This window comes from Leucopleurus acutus, assembly GCF_964270905.1.
Source record: "Leucopleurus acutus genome assembly, chromosome: 13".
NCBI classification, from domain to species: domain Eukaryota; kingdom Metazoa; phylum Chordata; class Mammalia; order Artiodactyla; family Delphinidae; genus Leucopleurus; species Leucopleurus acutus.
In genome coordinates, this window is record NC_139155.1 from 50,600,598 (window position 1) to 50,617,930 (window position 17,333).

At 43.7% G+C, this 17,333-nt stretch overlaps 1 protein-coding gene across 3 annotated transcripts in view; it reads left to right on the forward strand.

The window, feature by feature from the left end:
• Positions 1 to 17,333, forward strand: part of NPC1 (NPC intracellular cholesterol transporter 1) — a 47,845-nt gene that overhangs the window by 1,514 nt on the left and 28,998 nt on the right. The window contains exons 1-4 of one of the 3 annotated variants that reach the window (XM_082853491.1): positions 2,523 to 5,763; positions 9,378 to 9,500; positions 10,424 to 10,530; positions 12,477 to 12,652. In XM_082853491.1, the coding sequence (XP_082709617.1) occupies positions 5,635 to 5,763; positions 9,378 to 9,500; positions 10,424 to 10,530; positions 12,477 to 12,652 (535 nt within the window). In that variant the 5' untranslated portion in view covers positions 2,523 to 5,634. Of the gene's footprint in view, positions 1 to 2,522; positions 5,764 to 9,377; positions 9,501 to 10,423; positions 10,531 to 12,476; positions 12,653 to 17,333 lie in introns of those variants that run through there. The other 2 variants (XM_082853489.1, XM_082853490.1) reach the window with 2 other exon arrangements.

Below are 17,333 nucleotides of genomic sequence, written 5' to 3' on the forward strand. Positions count from 1 at the left end.
TACCTCAAGGTAGCAGCCAGGGCTGATGGTAAATGAGTGCCTCTCCTCCTAGGACTTTTGGGATAGGTCAGGGGTTGGTCACAAGTTTCTTGCAAAATGCCTGGAAGCCTTGAGAGGGTTTGCAGATATGAACTGGAGACCCTCGTGTTGATATTTTTAAGATTAGCTCCCTCATGTCTGCAGAGGCTTTCAGTACCTGCATTTCCTCACACCCGAGATGTGATGGGGGGGGGGCGGGCGGTTCCCGCTTTTAGAATTCTCACCAGTGATGAGCAGCTCGTCTGGGTTGAGTCTGAGCACCAGTAAAGTTCTGTCACAGAATTGCAGACTAACTGTCCTTCATAAAGTCTGAAATACCTTTGTGGGGTGGGGGATTTTTGCTTTCCTTGACTTTTAAGTTTTACAGATGATGAAATCACATTACTAAGACTGCGTGGGTTTTAAACCTTGTGCTCATCCAAATATGTGTGCAGTTTTGAGAAGTAGTACGCATCTCTCCTGACTGTAATATTTATAAGCTTTTTCTTGAGGGACTTGCACCATAATGAGGCCTGGGTAGGAATTAAGCCATTAAAACTGCTTTTCCTGAGGAGATGGGGAATGGGTTAATCTTTCAGCCTGAGAGCATTGAAGAATAACTTTCTGAAATTGGAGTGAATGTGGGTAATCTTCCCCAGTCTCTCCCATTCCTTGATTGATGCTGTGATCAGTTATTTTACTAACATAAGTAATCAAGGGAAAATGAGGCTTTTTATTATTAGCAAGTGGGCAGAAAGAAAACGCCTTGCTGAATAGGTCTTTGTATTCCTTCAGTGTTTGTCATATTACCCAGAACAAAGAATCCTCTTTCCTGGGTAACCCTTCCCCTCCCTCCACTCCTCCTAAAAGGAGTGCTTTCAGGGGTGTGTTACAGATGACACATTACCTGTGCGGAAGCCTGGAGTGGGCCGTCTCTAACCTGATCTCAGGTGCCTCGTCTGCTCTTTCACCCACAGATCTGTGAAGGGCACCAGCTCTCCAGCCAAATAAACTACTTGCTGTCAAAACCCTGCCCATCTTCCAAGGCCCAGTTCAAAAGCATCTTCATCTGTGACATTGTTATTCTGTTCCCCCAACTAGAATGCCTTCACTCTGAAGTTCTCGATCTTTGTTTAAACTGCTCCAGCAGCAGCAGCGTTTACGGCCTGGCACAAGACTTGGAGTTAAAAGACCTGGTGTGGGTCTTGACTCTTCCTCTTACCAGGAGTGATCTTGGGCAAAGGCAGTCTCCTCCTCTGTAAAATGGGGTTAACAACTTCACCTACTTCTCGGGGTGCTTGTGGAAGGACAGAGAAATATTGTTTGAATGAACTACCGTGCTGCAGGCTCCTTGAGGGCGAGAACTATATTTTACCATCTCCAGCATGGCCTGAATCAACAAATCATTGGGCCTTCATGGATTTGGGTGAGGGGATAAGATCGGTGAGACATTCAGAGGCTACTAGAGATCAGAATTGGATTTGCCTTTGTTGTCTCCGTGATTGCAAAGATCAACGGTGGCCCGACAGGCTTTCCTTTGCTTGGAACATGCTTGTTATTTTCAGTCTTTAGAATATTTGCTTTGGCAAGAAAACTTTAAAACACACACACACACACACACACACACACACACACACACACACACACACACACACACACACACACACACATACACACAAACCCAGAAAACCCCTGCTCTCTCTGATGCAAGTGTGCTCTTGGGGGATTTGTGAGGGAATCTTTAGAATTGGGCCACGGAGGAACTCAAATTACCGTCATTCAGTAATTTCATAAATGTGAAGTGAGTGCAATGTAGGATACAATAGTAGATCGAAAGAATCACCTAGTCAGAAAGTGGTCTGTCTACAAACTGTAAAGTGCTATGTAAAAGTTAGTAGTTACTATCCCTGTCTTGCTCATAGTTGATGGGAGCACGAGTGGATACACAGAAAAATTACAATGCAAAGAAAAGTGTGCTCTAATAAAGGGACAGAATGTGATGGGGAGTCCATTTTTGAGCTGAGTGTTGGAGGGTGAATTAATGCTTACTGGGCAGATGAAAGGAAAACTGGAGAAAATAGGGGGGAAAGTTACCCAATTGTTACTAAAAACCATTAAACTGTACACTTCAATGGTGAATTTATGGTATGTAAATTATCTCAATATTTTTAAATGGCATCCTGGATTACAAGAGACTAAGGAAAAAGGAATTACCTAATTTTTGCATAGTACTCCATTGCGATGACACCTTTGGTCTTGTTTTAACCTCCCAAGACTCCTTAAGATAGGTGTGATGCTGTTTTTCCTGTTTTACAGATGTGGATATTAAGGCTGAAGTTTGTCTCAAGGTCATAGTTGGTAAATGGCAGACTGGGGCTTGAGCCACTGTCTTCTGACTTCCGGGCTCTGCTTTATTCAAATTCAGAATATTGCTGCCAGGTTATTCATATTTAGCAAGCTCTGTTGAATGGGTGTTTAGCAGATGTTCTACTTGGCCAGTAACGTTCAAGGCATGTTGCTGGCTCCAGTGTGGCTTCTCCAAAAGCCTGTGATAGATCAGGGGTGGATTTAGCCTACTGGCCTGACCCTTGGTTCAATTGTCACGTTGTGTGAACATTCCTTAGGAAAACACCTGCGGACAGTATACACCCCCATCCACTTTCATGGTTTTGGTTTAGCCTTGTGGCTTTTGGATTATTTTTCAAACTTGTGAGTGCGGGAGCTCAGAAATGTCTAAGACTAACTAATAGTGTGACCTTGGGCAAGTCAGTTAAACTGCAAGCTGGAGGGGTTATCTGTAAAGTGAAGATTGGCTGAGCCCATCTAACTCGAAAAATATATCTAAAATACCCATCTAAAGGCATGCCTGGTGCTCACACAAATTATCCTTTGTTATGTGGATATGTCTACCCCAGGTTGGCTATAAAACAGAGTTCCAGAGAATTCCGTCAATAAAAGTCAGAGTAGACCAGCCTCCACCCCAAATGTCCTGTCATATTTGTTTGGTCTACATACCTGACCCCAAAGGACACAGCAGGCAGCTTAATCTCTGGACAGGATTCTCTGGGCCACCGCCTCCTGGGTTATCCTGACTGGCCAGGCCAGCCCCTCAGCTCCACCCCTCGCCAGAGCTGCAGCTGGGTGTGTCTCCAGGTTCCATCGTGAGCTTTACTCATCCAGGACAGCAGCAGAGGTGAGGGGCCCAGGCCCTGCACTGCATCTGCATGGGATGGCCAGGTACAGGCCTGGGGCTGAGGACAGTCACTGGTCCTGAGAAAGTGAGTCAGGACTTGACAGCTGCCTAGAGTTGTATGTAAATGGTAGTCATTAGTCCTGCAGCTGAACAAGGCTGTGTGGAAAGAGGGACACCTGTGTAGGATGATAGTGGAGGGGACAGCCCATCCCTAGCACATTGTCACAATCTAAGGGTACGTCCATGTACAAACTGAGCTGAAGTTTGAACAGTGCTGCAGCTGGTGGGGTGGGTATGGAGGTGAATAGGAGGGAGAATGCTTAACTTGGCATTCAAAATCTTGTTTCTCATTACTGGTTTTCTCACTTATGAGCCATGTGACCTCAGAGAATCCTCTCTGAGCTCCAGTTTCCTTACCTGTAAAATTCTGTGATACTACTATTCCATGGGGTGTCTGAGAAATAAACGAGGCAATGCGGGAGAAATCACTCAACTTTGTGCCTGGCACTCAGTTGATGTTCATTAAGCATTTGAACACGAGTTAATATTCACCCTGGAGTATAGAATTCTGTTGCTGATGTGCAGAGCTTCTCCATGTGATAAGATGTGCTTTCAGGGAGCTCCCAATTAGAGTCTGTTTAGCAGCTGCTAGAGTTGCTGACACATAGCAGAAGGGGCATTTTTTTTTTTAACTTTCCTGAACTATTCCTATTATTATTGAAAGATGCTTCCCTGTGCAGTCATATATCCAATAATTAAACTCTAGAGCATGTTGTGAAATAACCATGTGGCCTAACCTTTAAAAGCAGAGATAGCCTAGGCTTGTCACTACTAAATTCTGGGTTAAAGCCAAAGCAACTTCTTACATAATCCAGTCAAGCTCCTTTAACTCATCTTGTACGTTTTGACAGTTTCTGAATGAGTGAACACTGGATGAGATACTATAGAAAATTTCAAAGGAAGTATAACACCTGGGCTCTGCCCTTTAGGATTCTGTGGCCTCACAGGGCATTCGAGACCAAGGCAAGAAAATACTCTTGCAACTTCTGCCTTCATGCACAACTTTGTGATACTCATAAATTCTCCTTGATCTTAGAGCAGGAGCCAGCAAATTATGACCTGGCTAGAGCCTGTAGCTGTGGATAGTTTTCTTGGGACACACCCACGCCCATCTTTTACCCATTGTCTGTGGATACTTTTGAGCTACAGCAGACAAGGTTGAGTATGTAGCACAGAGACCTTAGGGCCCACAAACCTATCATATTTAATATTTGGTCCTCTAAGGAAAAGTTTATCCACTGCGTCCTGGTGGATCCCCAGGGGAGCTTGTGGAATGTAAGTCACAGAGAAATGGTTCGCCGGAGCTCTGGGTGCAGGACACCTGCTGACTCAAGCAGTGAGGATGGATGCCCGTGAGCACCAGCCAGGTGCTGCCTGGGGCCAACCTGCCTCTGCCCCAGGACAGCTCACCCGACGGGGGAGCACGATGACCAGATCCAGGTGATAGGAGTCAGAGTTAAATTTAGTGGAGGCAGTGAGTCTTGGGTGAAGCTTGTAAACGGGGAGGCCGTTCCAAGATGGGGGTGGACTGAAATGTGTGGAGAAAACAAGGGAGGGCAGACAAGGGCTGGAGTCCGGCCTTGGGGACCCCGAGAAATACATGTAGAGGCAGTTCAGGTAGAGTCAACAGCCAGTCACGGAAGGTAGTAGAGATTATGTAAAAGTTACTGCATTTGTGTGTGTTTACGTGGATATATCTCTACAGGTTTGCCTGTGGGAGGGAATTGAAAGCCCAGAAGACCTAGATCTAATAAGTTAGCATTGGTTAAATCTGACGAATGGGGTGGCAGTGGAGAGGTAAGGGGGAGCTTCCAATGTTATCTCATATACACCTGTAATGTTTGAATATTTGTGATGGGTGGGTGCTCTGTAATTAAGGAAAATAAAATCTACACTCATTTAACATTTTAGGAATCAGTCAAATGTTTAAATGCTTAAATAAGACAGTTCTTGTGGTCATGAATAGCTCTGTAAGACTGATCAGTGCCCATGAGATGAACTGTGAAGAATCATCATTCTTTGAACTTGTCCCCCACTGACCCCAAGTGGAGCTTTGACAACACCTGTTATTAGAGACTCTGGCTGTGTTGCATGACGCTCAGACCCATGGTGTTTCAACTGACGGTCACCCTTCTCTGTTTAATCTCAGTATAACCAAGAACGTGCTGTCTGCAGTCCTTGCCACTGGGCTTTTCTCTTACATGGTGAAGGGCATCCGAGCTCATGTATTGTGATAAAATACACATAAAATCGACCATTTTAAGTTAAAGTACAGTTCAGGGACATTAGGTACAACACATGTTGTGCAACACATGTTGTGCATTTTAAGTTAAAGTACAGTTCAGGGACATTAGGTACAACACATGTTGTGCAACTACCACCGTCCATCTCTAGAGCTGAGCTCACATGCAGTCTGGTGCCCTTTGGGCTCTGTCAGACCTCCAGCCTTGGTGGGTTTATTTCAGTATCGGGCAGGAGATGTCCTTCCCCAGGTGAGTATCATTGGTGTGAAGTCAGCACCAGTTGTTCTTGTATCAGAGCAAAGGCAGCTTTCACCCAGACACCTTGCTTCCCTGAGAAAGGAAGTACGCGGCCTGGACCTGAGCCCTTGATTGCTCGGCCTGCCCTTAGTCTTGGTGTCGGCTTGTGCTGCCCTGACATTCCAGGACATCTCCCAGGGATCTTGAGGTGAGCCGTTGTCTTCGTTGATAAAGTCCGACCGCTGGGCCGTGGCACTTTGGAGCCTGGAAACCCCAGTTGTTCGGATGTCAACTAGGTTCTTGACGGGCTGCATAGATGAGCTCAGCCTAATCAGTGGTCCGCTGAGGAGTGACCCTCGTGCAGCATAAGGAGTAAGAGCTCCAGCTTGCAAACCAGCCAGGCCTTGGGTCGGGTCTGGCTCTGCCGTTCTCAGATGTGGCCTCAGATGGGTCACTTTACCTGTGTAACCCTCAGTTTCCTCATATGTGAAATGGTGTTATTTTAGTGGCAGCCTCACAGATCTGCTGCGGGATTGAGGTGACAGGGGCACCCTTATCCAGTGCCTGGGTGCCGTGGGCGTGGTGTACCCCCATGGGAGCAGACCACGTGGTGGGAGGTGATGAGGTGGACAGAGGATGGCTGTGGGCTCGCAGGGAAGGGGTTGGGGGGGAAGGGGTGAGGGAGGCTGCACCGCCGAGGCTTCCTGGGAGGTTGGTGGGAAAGGTACCTGGGCCTGAGCCCCTGATGAAGAGGGCCTGGCGATGGAGGAAAGACTGGTTTCCTTTTGAGCACCTGGGCTGTGCAGCAGGCGGTTGGAGGTGCAGCTGGAGAGGAGTTGGGGGTGGTCTGACTGAGCGGGAGGGTGAAATGGAGCAGCTTCATGGGCAGGAGCAGGTGAAGGGACCAAAACAGAGATGAGGTTGAACACGTGGGTGAGGAGGAAGCCAGGTGGTGGAGGTCCCCAGGGGCCTGCTGGGGCCTGCGGTTGAAGGAGATGCTCGGGTTTCAGCTGTAGGTGAGCCGAGGGGAGTCGGGGAGAGAGACTCGAGGTGGGGAAGAGGCCTCCCCACCTGTGCAGCCATGTGAGTGAGTGCACAGGCGCACCGGCCTGCACAAGGGATGGGTGATGGACCCCCTTGAGGGAGGACCTTAATTATAGGGTTGATTATATCTTATTGAGAGTCTGTTTCTGGAACTAGAATGTTCTGGTTTGAATCCTGGCTCTGCTGCTTTGGGACAAGTTATTTAGCCTCTCTGCCTCTGTTTGCTCATCTGTAAATTGGGCATAATAGCACCTCCCAGGACTTTCCCTGGCGGTCCAGTGGTTAAGACTCTGCGCTTCCACTGCAGGGAGTACGGGTTCTATCCCTGGTCGGGGAACTAGGATCACGCATGCCGCGTGGTGTGGCCAAAAAAAAAAACTTCCCTCGTGCATTTGTTGTAAGGATTCATTGGGTTAATATGTAAGAACAGTTAAAAACAGTGCCTGGTACACAGCGAGTGGCCTGTGAGTACCTTTGGGCCCCGCCGGTTCATGCTTCTTTAGGTAGGTGACTTGGGAAAGCAAACCTAAGAGCAGTGACTCAAGCCCAGTTTTTTCCTGGCCCCAAAGAAACCATGAGCAGTTTATTTTCTTCAGGTCTTTGGATCCTCTTTTGTGAGGTCCCAAACAGTTGGAAGACATTAAGAATAATTCCTTACGTTTGAGTGGTAGTGCTTTCTAGTTTCCTAAGCACTTCCTCCTTTATTCCCGCATTCAGTGTTCACACCAGAACTGTGACGTAAGCGGGGTTTTGAGTGCAGTTCACAGGTGGGAGACTCCTGCTCTTCTCAGCCAGGTTACCTGCTCCAGGTGCAGCCAGGCTCAACATTTATTGAGGAACCCAGGACTCCTGATCTCCCGCCCCTCAAGCTCAACCCTCAGCCCTTCCTCCCTACCCCACCCCCCGCCCCATCTCTTCTACTTGGTGGGTGGAAACAACTTTGCTTTGAAACAAATGGTGTAGATTATAAAGGATGATCTTGTAAATAGGGACCAAACAGCATTGGGTCATCTTTATTTTCCCGTAGAGTGCTAAGTGCTGAGGAAGGGGAAATTAGACTCCAGATGTCCGTCCTGTTAGTCATGCCAGAGTTGCGTTTTTATGACTGGATTCCTGCCACCCCTGTGGGTGACGTGCCAGAGTGCCCCCTGGCCGGGACCTGCTTGCCCTGTTGGTCTGTTGAGAATTCTGTGAGGGGGAGTCCAAGGGACGTGTCCCTTGTGTGTAAATTACGGGTCAGTATCAGCAGTTGTCACCCCTCCTTAGCTTATTTGCCTTTTCAAACTTCAGTAGATGGATAATGACCTTTTAGTGGGAAACCCAGAGTTTTGGAAAGGGCAGTACTTTCCCTAGATTCGCTAGGTTTATGGACATAATTATGAGTCTTCTTATATAGAAATGGTGGAATTTTGCAACTTCTTGCCAGAGGTTTGGGATGTGGTGTTGTTAAATGCTTGTTGCTTCCTCATTTGTATAATTTCCCTTCCTTGTGGCCTAAACATATGACTTTTAATGAAACAAGATGGGGTAAGTCATAATTTCTGTTTTAAAAAATCTGAAGAATGAATTCAGAGACAAGTCATTTGGGCCCTTAGATTTCCTTTCAACACCCCTCAACCTCCTGCCTGTTTTTCCTTTCATGTTTTCAAGGCCTGTTGTGGGATTTGTGTCTTGATGCCGGCGACCAACACAGCCCAGCTTAACTCCTTGCAGTGTGCGGCCCATGTGCCACTGCCCCTGGAGAGAATTCACTCTCTTGCTTCTATGCCGATTTTTTTAAAATGACTTTTCCAACAGGTATCTTGGGATCCATGGTTGCTTCTCAACAGTCCCTGTTTCCCTACACGATAGCTGATTGCAGGGTCATGCCGGCCGTGACCCTGGCCAGCTTGGTGGAGCTCGGTGGCCTTGCTGATGGGATGAGTCACATGGTGCCCTCCTCCCCCCAACCCCACCATGTGACTCACGTGGGGAATAGGAGTGGCTCTTGAGAAATCTTTACACAAGAGGTTTTATGTTTTTAAGATTCTGAGGGGATTTTCCTTAAAGTGAGCACATGTCTTGCCTTTTACTTAAATCTCGAGGACAAGGTATTCATTCTTCTCCTCCTTACGGTCTTTTCTTCACATTACTCATGGTGTGCTGATATTAATTAACCTTAACAGATACGCAAATGATCTTTCATTATTTAGACCTGACACAGTTCCTTATACAGATGTGCAAAAATAGAGCCTTAGTAATCACAGACTCACATACTATCTTGCTTTCTTCTACACTGATTGTTAGTGACTCTTATGTGGAACTGTAGCTTCCTCTTATTAATAAATAATCTAGCAGGAAGTAGAAATCATGTAAATAAGGAATTTCTGTTACCTCCTTCGCTGACTGACTTGACAAGTCCATTTTGGTCTATTTTAATATTTGTCAAAATGTTAAACTAACCAGTGCCTCTTGCTGTTACTTGGCTTTGCAGGTAACCTTGGAAGCTTCTGTGAATGGGGCTTGAGTGGGTGCCCTTTGCTGTTGAACTTTGTGTTATCCCTGAGGCCCTAATGAAGCGAGTTTTGGGTTGACTTTTGTAGGTATTTTCACAGTCCTGTGTTTGGTATGGAGAATGTGGAATTGCATCTGGAGATAAGAGGTACAATTGCAGATATTCTGGGCTACCAAAGCCGTTGCCAGAGGACGGCTATGACCTGGTGCAGGTGAGTGAGTTGTCTTGGGCATTGGGAACACAAAATGCTAATCAGAGATCCTCTGCAATTATACCTTAAATATTACCGTGGGGTGGGGATAGAGATGAAATGAATGGGCTTTTCTCATCCCAAACTCTTATCTGTAGCACAAAGAAGGTAACATAACTCCAGAGGCGTGATTTTGGGGGGCTTACTATACCTTGCTCATAAAGTTTCCCATTATCAGGTTACTACTTAGGGACTGATCTTGGTACCTCAGATGTTGCTTTAGCAGCTTCTTCAAAATACACTCAAAGTTAACTCTTCTTGTTCCTAGATTTCAGGACTTGAGTGGACGAGGCTGCTAAGTGGCTGTGACTCCCTTGTCCTCTGTTCACTTTAGTGATTCCTCCGGTTTCCACCAAGAGCCTATGAACTTTGGCTGCTACCAGGAATCTGTTTCCTGTTGTCTCTTTCACCATCCCTGATACACAGGGATATTAGAAGAGAACTGGAAATATCCAGGTGGAAAGACTGGTCTTAGAGGCTGCAGTTGACACAATAGCGGGTCACCTGGACTTACTCCTTTCATCAGAATTATTAAAGGCATTTGACATTCCCTGGAGTGACTGATGGAAAGAGTAAATAGCATTCTGGTTAAATTTAACCAAATAACCTAAAAAGAGGTAAAATGATTGTCAAGGGAGGAAAGTGAGCTTCCCAATTAGAAAAAAAAAATTAAAATGCCTCTACTGCCTCTACTTTTGTGAATCCTTAGTTATAAACAGTAAATATGATAGCCTTTTAAAAGAATTCTGCAAGCACTTTGCATATAGGTGTCTCACCCTTGTGTACCTAAAAAGGGCAATATGAATAAAATGGTCTTATATTTGAGGAATGCTTGTCCTTATTTAACTGTGCTCCTCTGATGTCCGTGCTTTCTCACCCAAAAGGAACTCTGTCCAGGGTTCTTCTTCGGCAACGTCAGTCTTTGCTGTGATGTTCAGCAGCTTCGGACACTGAAAGACAACCTGCAGCTGCCTCTGCAGTTTCTGTCCAGGTGGGTTGACCGCCAGGCATGCAGAAAAAATAGGTTTAAAAGTTAGCTCTTGTTTTAAGAATGCTATCTTATGACTTCTCAGAAATAAACAGTAACTTCTGATAAAGTAATAATTATCAGACTCAGTTCTCTCTTTACATTCAGAGTTGCTACTTGGTTTTCCTCTGAGATGTCTTCATCCCAAAGGGGACCTGCACTGGGGTCTGGGCCCCTTCAGACTTGAGCCCCTTCGTGCTGTGGGGAGGAGAGGGGTTCCTGCCCATTTCTCTGACCTGAGACCCTCCTCCGTGCAGTCCTCTGCATTGCCTCCCTCCCCTGCTTTGTGCGTGGTTCTCTCTTCCTATGGTGACCCAGGCCTCATAGAGCCGGCCTTTGGTAACTGCTCAAAGCTTGTTTTGGCAGAGTCGGCTGGTTTTGTCAAAATTAGTTTGCCATCCAGTGTGTTCTGTGTGACCGGGGCAGTGAAAAGGGCTTCGTAATACATGTTCTCTAAGCTTACCCAGCAGTTCTCGAATGTGCAGAAGAACCAACTGGTGGTGGTCTTTAGATCAGCATGCTGAGCACCCTGATAAAGGCGGGTGGGAAGGACATGTGCTTCTCTATGCAGGTGTCACTGCAGGTGACAGGGCACAAGTCGGTGTCCACTCGGAAACTTAGCTTCTTCTCAGATTTTCAATCGGCAATATAGAGTGAAAAACCATCTGTAAATTGTTCTCTGAGGACAGCAAACAATATAATAGATCAGAAAGTTGAGACTCTAATCAGACCAGCTTATCTTGTGGAAGGAAGCCTAGTCGATGTTGCTGTAGCCAGATTGGAGCTGTCAGTTAGCCAAAATATATTTATCTAGCACCTGCTCTACGTGAGGTATTATGGGCGTAAACATCAAAAGATAACCAAGTTTTCCCCGTGTTGTCAGAGGTTAGCAAAGCTTTATTTATAATAGCAAACAGTGAGATGCTAATATGGAATACTATGCAGCTGTCCAAACTGATGATTGTACAGATTAAATGGAGTAACATAGAAAGAGGTTTGTAATTTATGGAAAGTAGTAGAAAACTGTGCACCCCAAGAGCGAATTCTGTTTGAATGGTGTAATTGTCGTTCCTGTTTGTCACAGTAAAGCACGGAACTCCTGAAAGCAAGTCAGTGTGGGTGTCTGCTCCTTCACTAGACCAGAGGCTTTGAAGGCTGGGACCACACCTTCCTTGTTCTGTGTCACGTGTGGTCGTCTGGATGCGTTCAGAATAGAGAGCAATCCTGATTGGTTTTGTTGCAAGAATGCAAGTCTGATGAAGCAATAGCTTTTACAGATGACGGCGAACCAAAGAGGAGAGAGAGGTCTTCTGCCACATAACTGGTCAACATTAGAAGCTTAAACTTTGAACCTGGAAGACAGCAGACAGTTGTGGTTCTTAAGAAAACCCAGGTGCTTCTGAAATGCATGCAGCCAGAGGACACCACTGCTGTTCTCTTTATCTTCTCATGTCACAGGGAAATCCTCTTGTGTTTAGAGAGAGCCTAGGATTATCTGGGGATCGGAAGAGAGCCCTTCAGTAGGTTATAAGATGAAAGCTAATGTGTAAATCTCATTTTTTCCCTTTTTTCTTCTCAATCAGAATTGCCACCATGATGCTTCTAAGTCCTTCTAACTTCAAGACAGAGAAAACATGTCTGAATTATAAAGTGCAGAATCAGAGAGCATTTGTCTCTTTTTGAAATTACATCTGGGCAGCACAAATGTAGTAATTAGGGCAGTTTCTAAAGAGGTGTCTTTATTTTAACATGAGGTTTTAGGTTTGGAATTGCTGGGTTTAATATGTCCTCATGGTAATCCATTTGCCATTTTACAATAAATTTTAAACATTCTTTGTCTATTTTAAATTATCTTTTTGCTGGCCCTATTATCCGTGAAATCATACAGAGCAGTTTACTTTTCCTTTTAGATGTCCATCCTGTTTTTATAACCTAATGAACCTGTTTTGTGAGCTGACATGTAGCCCTCGACAAAGTCAGTTTCTGAACGTTACAGCAGTGGAAGATTATGTTGATCCTGTTACAAACCAGACAAAAACAAACGTAAAAGAATTACAATACTATGTTGGAGAGAGTTTTGCCAATGGTAAGTAAACTTTTAAATTATTCCTCTTTTATATTTGGTATCAGGACAGTGGATCAAATTGTCCCTTTTTGTTGTCCTGTCAACTCTGTGAAAATGACAGTTTTTAGTTCCATTGGCCTTGAAATGTGAGTTGTTGCTTTGCTTGTATCCTGGGACTTGAGCTACAACGTTTTATACAATCTCCTTAAAGTATTTGCTTTAACTCCTTCCTAAGTATAAGTTCCCACATGGAAATTTTTAGTATGTGCAAGCTTATTTCTATATATTTTAGAAACCATTGGAACTTTGGTTGTAGTGGACATGAAAGGCATAACTTCATGAATTACTGCAAGACTGAGGAGATGGGGTGGAAGGTAGAACTAGTTGGCAGAGGAGAGATTTTTGACCTTGAAGAAACAGATCACGAGAAGAGAAAGTAAGCAGGTGTAACAAATAGGAGAAAGGGTACCCCAGCAACTAGAAATCATAGAACAATCTGAAAAAGACCATGTCATGTTTGTTGAAAATGACTGAAATGAAAGAATTCTACAAGAATAGGACACTAAAGAAAAAGAATGAACAGATTAGAAATAGAACTATAGGGCTTCCCTGGTGGCACAGTGGTTAAGATATATAACAGGCAGGCAGTGGTTAAGAATCTGCCTGCCAATGCAGGGGACACAGGTTCGAGCCCTGGTCTGGGAAGATCCCTCATGCCACGGAGCAACTCAGCCCATGCACCACAACTACTGGGCCTGTGCTCTAGAGCTGTGCGCCACAACTACTGAGCCTGTGTGCCACAATTACTGAAGCCTGTGTGCCTAGAGCCTGTGCTCCGCAACAAGAGAAGCCATTGCAATGAGAAGCCCACGCACTGCAACGAAGAGTAGCCCCCACTCACCACAACTAGAGAAAAGCCCGTATGCTGCAATGATGACCCAATGCAGCCAAAAATTAAAAAAAACGGAATCGTCATTTAAGTAGATTAAAAGATTAGATGCAGCTGAATAAAGAATGTGCCCAAAAACAATAAATAAAATAAGAAAATAATTCATCAAAGTTGTTGACTATAAGAGCAACATATAAATTTAATTATAATGATCAGTTAAAAACGTAACAAAAAAACTTACTAGAGAAAAGATCCCATTCACAAAAGCAACAAAAAGTAGGGTACCTAGGAATAAATCTACCAAAAGATGTGACGTAAAAGACAGCCTGACAGGATGAAGAGAGATCATTCTGTGTAGAAACAGAACCATCCATGTGGACAGTTGATACCGGTGTGTTGTTACAAATCATTAAGGGAAAGAGTGGGCTAGTTGATAAATGGAGTGAGAAATTAATTATTCATCTAATTTTTATTTTTGATTAACAAAGTAAAAATCCTAATCTTGGAAATTTTTAGACGTAAATATAGAATGTCTTTATGACTTTAAGGTAAGAAAGGATTCTAGACAAGAGAGGAAAAGCAGAAACCAGAAGTGAAAGGATTTATAAATACAGATAATTAGCATCTGTAGCAGTCAGTGAAATGCAGATTAAAACAGTGAGCTACCATTTCATGTATCAGATTGGCACAGATTTAAAAATTGGTCAACTCGATATATTGGTGAGGATGTAGAGGCAGAGGAATGCTAATATACTACTCCACTGGAAACTGTAACTTGGTGTGAGTGTTTGAAAACCATTTGAAAAATAGTTTTGCAATACCTGGTAAACTTGAAGATAAATAAACCCTCACCGCAGAAATTCCACTTAGAGGTGCCTACCTTAGAGAAACTCTTAATGCATGTAAGGAGGGAGAACCATATAAAAATGTTCATTGTAGCATTTCTGTGATCATGAAAAATTGGAGACATCAAGAGAATGAGAAGACAAGCACAGACAGGGAGAAAATATTTACAAAAGACATAATCTCATGAAGGACTGTTACCCAAAATATATGAAGAATTCTTAAAACTCAACAATAAGGAAGTGAACGACCTGATTGAAAAGTGGGCAAGAGACCTGAACAGACACCTTACCAAAGAAGATACATGAATAGCAGACACTAAGGGCTAATTAAGAGGAGAACAGATCAGTATACTGGAGCACAGTCATAGTCTGTTATGTTAAAATGGATGAATTAGGATTGTGTCAGTCACGTGAATGACACTTAAAAATACTGAAAGTAACAGAACATATGTAGTATGTTTATACTAAACAGTACTACATATTTATGGATACAATATATCATAAAAGTACACAAACGTGCATGGGAAAAATAAACATCAAACTCAGGATTGTGATTACCTTGGGGAAGGGTGGATGCCCATAGGAAGGGATAGTGAGGGAGCTTCAGCTATATGTATAATGTGTTTTTGTTAATGTTGAGGCAAATGTTGTAAAATAGTAAGATCGGTAGCGGTGGGTGGCAAGTACATGAGAATCATATTCTCCATATTTTCCGTATCCTTGAAATATTTGATAAATTAAAACCTGAAAACCAAATGGTTAGCTGGAAGATATGAGGGAATTACTCAGAAAACAGCATAGAGATATAAAGTTCTGGAAATCATTAAAAGTGACATATGGGGGTAAGAGAGCTGGGGAGAGACAGTAAGTAAAAGGATAATGGCTGGGGATTTTCCAAAATGGATGAGAGATGAATCTTCAGGCTTACGAAAAGAAAATGAATCCTCAAACCAGATAAATTAAGAAGAAATAGAATAGGGGCTTACCTGGCAGTCCAGTGGTTAAGAGTCCTTGTTTATACTGCAAGGGGCGTGGGTTTCATCCCTGGTCGCAGAACTAAGATCCCACATACTACATGGCGTGGCCAAAAAAAAAAAAAGAGAGAATATATATATAAATCAGTTGTATTTCTATTCACTTGGAATGGACAATCTGAAAGTGAAATTTAAAAAAAAATTCCATTTACAGTAGTATCAAAAAGAATAAAATGGACTTCCCTGGTGGTGCAGTGGTTGAGAGTCCGCCTGCCGATGCAGGGGACATGGGTTCGTGCCCCGGTCCGGGAGGATCTCACGTGCCGCGGAGCGGCTGGGCCCGTGAGCCATGGCCGCTGAGCCTGTGCGTCTGGAGCCTGTGCTCCGCAACGGGAGAGGCCACAACAGTGAGAGGCCTGCGTACCGCAAAAAAAAAAAGAATAAAATACTTAGGAATAAGTGTAACAAAAAAAGTGTGAAACATATTCTAAAAACTAAAGAACATTATTAAAAGAAATTAAAGAGAATCTTTATAAATGGAAAGGCATCTCATGTTCATGGATCAAAGACTTAATATTGTTATAAGATGGCAGTACTCCCCAAATTGATCTACAGAGCCAGTGCAATCCCTATCAGAATCCCAACTGACTTCTTTGTAGAAATGGACAGGCTGATTTTTAAATTCACGTGAAATTACAGGGGACCCAGAATAGCCAAAACAATCCTAAAAAAGAAGGACAAAATAGGAGGAATCACACTTCCCAGTTTCAAAATTTACTAAGCAACCAGTGGAAATCAAGATGGTATGGTACTGGTATAAGGATAGGCATACAAAGAAATGAGACAGAATTGACAATAATCCCATACATCTGTGGTCATCTGATTTTTGACAAGGGTGTCAAGACCATTCAATGGGGGAAAGAATAGTCTGCAACAAGTGGTCTTGGACAACTGGATAGCCACATGCAAAAGAACAAAGTTGTACCCTTACCTCACACCATATACAAAAATTAACTTAAAATGTTTGCAGCAACATGGATGGACGCATTATGCTAAGTGAAATAAGTCAGACAGACAAAATTAAATACTGTATGATCTCACTTATATACGTGGGATCTAAAAAATACAACAAACTAGTGAATATAACAAAAAAGAAGGAGACTCAGATATAGAGAACAAATGTGGTTACCAGTGGCGAGGGGGGGCAGCATATAAACCTGGGGGAGTGGGAGGTACAAAATATTGGGTATAAGATAGACTCAAAGATGTACTGTACAACATGAGGAATATAGCCAGTATTTTGCAGTAACTTTAAATGGAGTGTGACCTTTAAAAATTGCATTTAAAAACTTAAAATGGATCAAAGACCTAAATGTAAGAGCTAAAACTAGAAAACTCTTAGAAGAAAACATCAGGATTAAAAATTAAAAAAAAACAAAACATCAAGATAAATCTTCATGACCTCAGATTTGGCAATGAATTCTTAGATATGACAGCAAAAACATGAGCAAACAAAAGGAAGAAATAGATATCTTGGACTTCATCAAAATAAAAAACTTGGGCTTTCCTGGTGGCGCAGTGGTTGAGAGTCCACCTGCCAATGCAGGGGACACGGGTTCGTGCCCCGGTCCGGGAGGATCCCACATGCCGCGGAGCGGCTGGGCCCGTGAGCCATGGCTGCTGAGCCTGCGCATCCGGAGCCTGTGCTCCGCAACGGGAGAGGCCACAACAGTGAGGGGCCCGCGTACCGCAAAAAAAATAAATAAATAAATAAAAAACTTGTGCTTCGAAGAACACCATCAAAAAGAGGCGAAAACAATATTTGCAAATCATGTATTTAATAAAGGATTTGTATCTAGAATATACAAAGACTTCTGACAACTCAATAAGTAGATAACCCAATTTAAAAATGGGCAAACGATCTGAGTAAACATTTCTCCAATATGTTATACAAATGGTCGATAAGCTCATGAAAAGATGCTTGAGATCGTTAG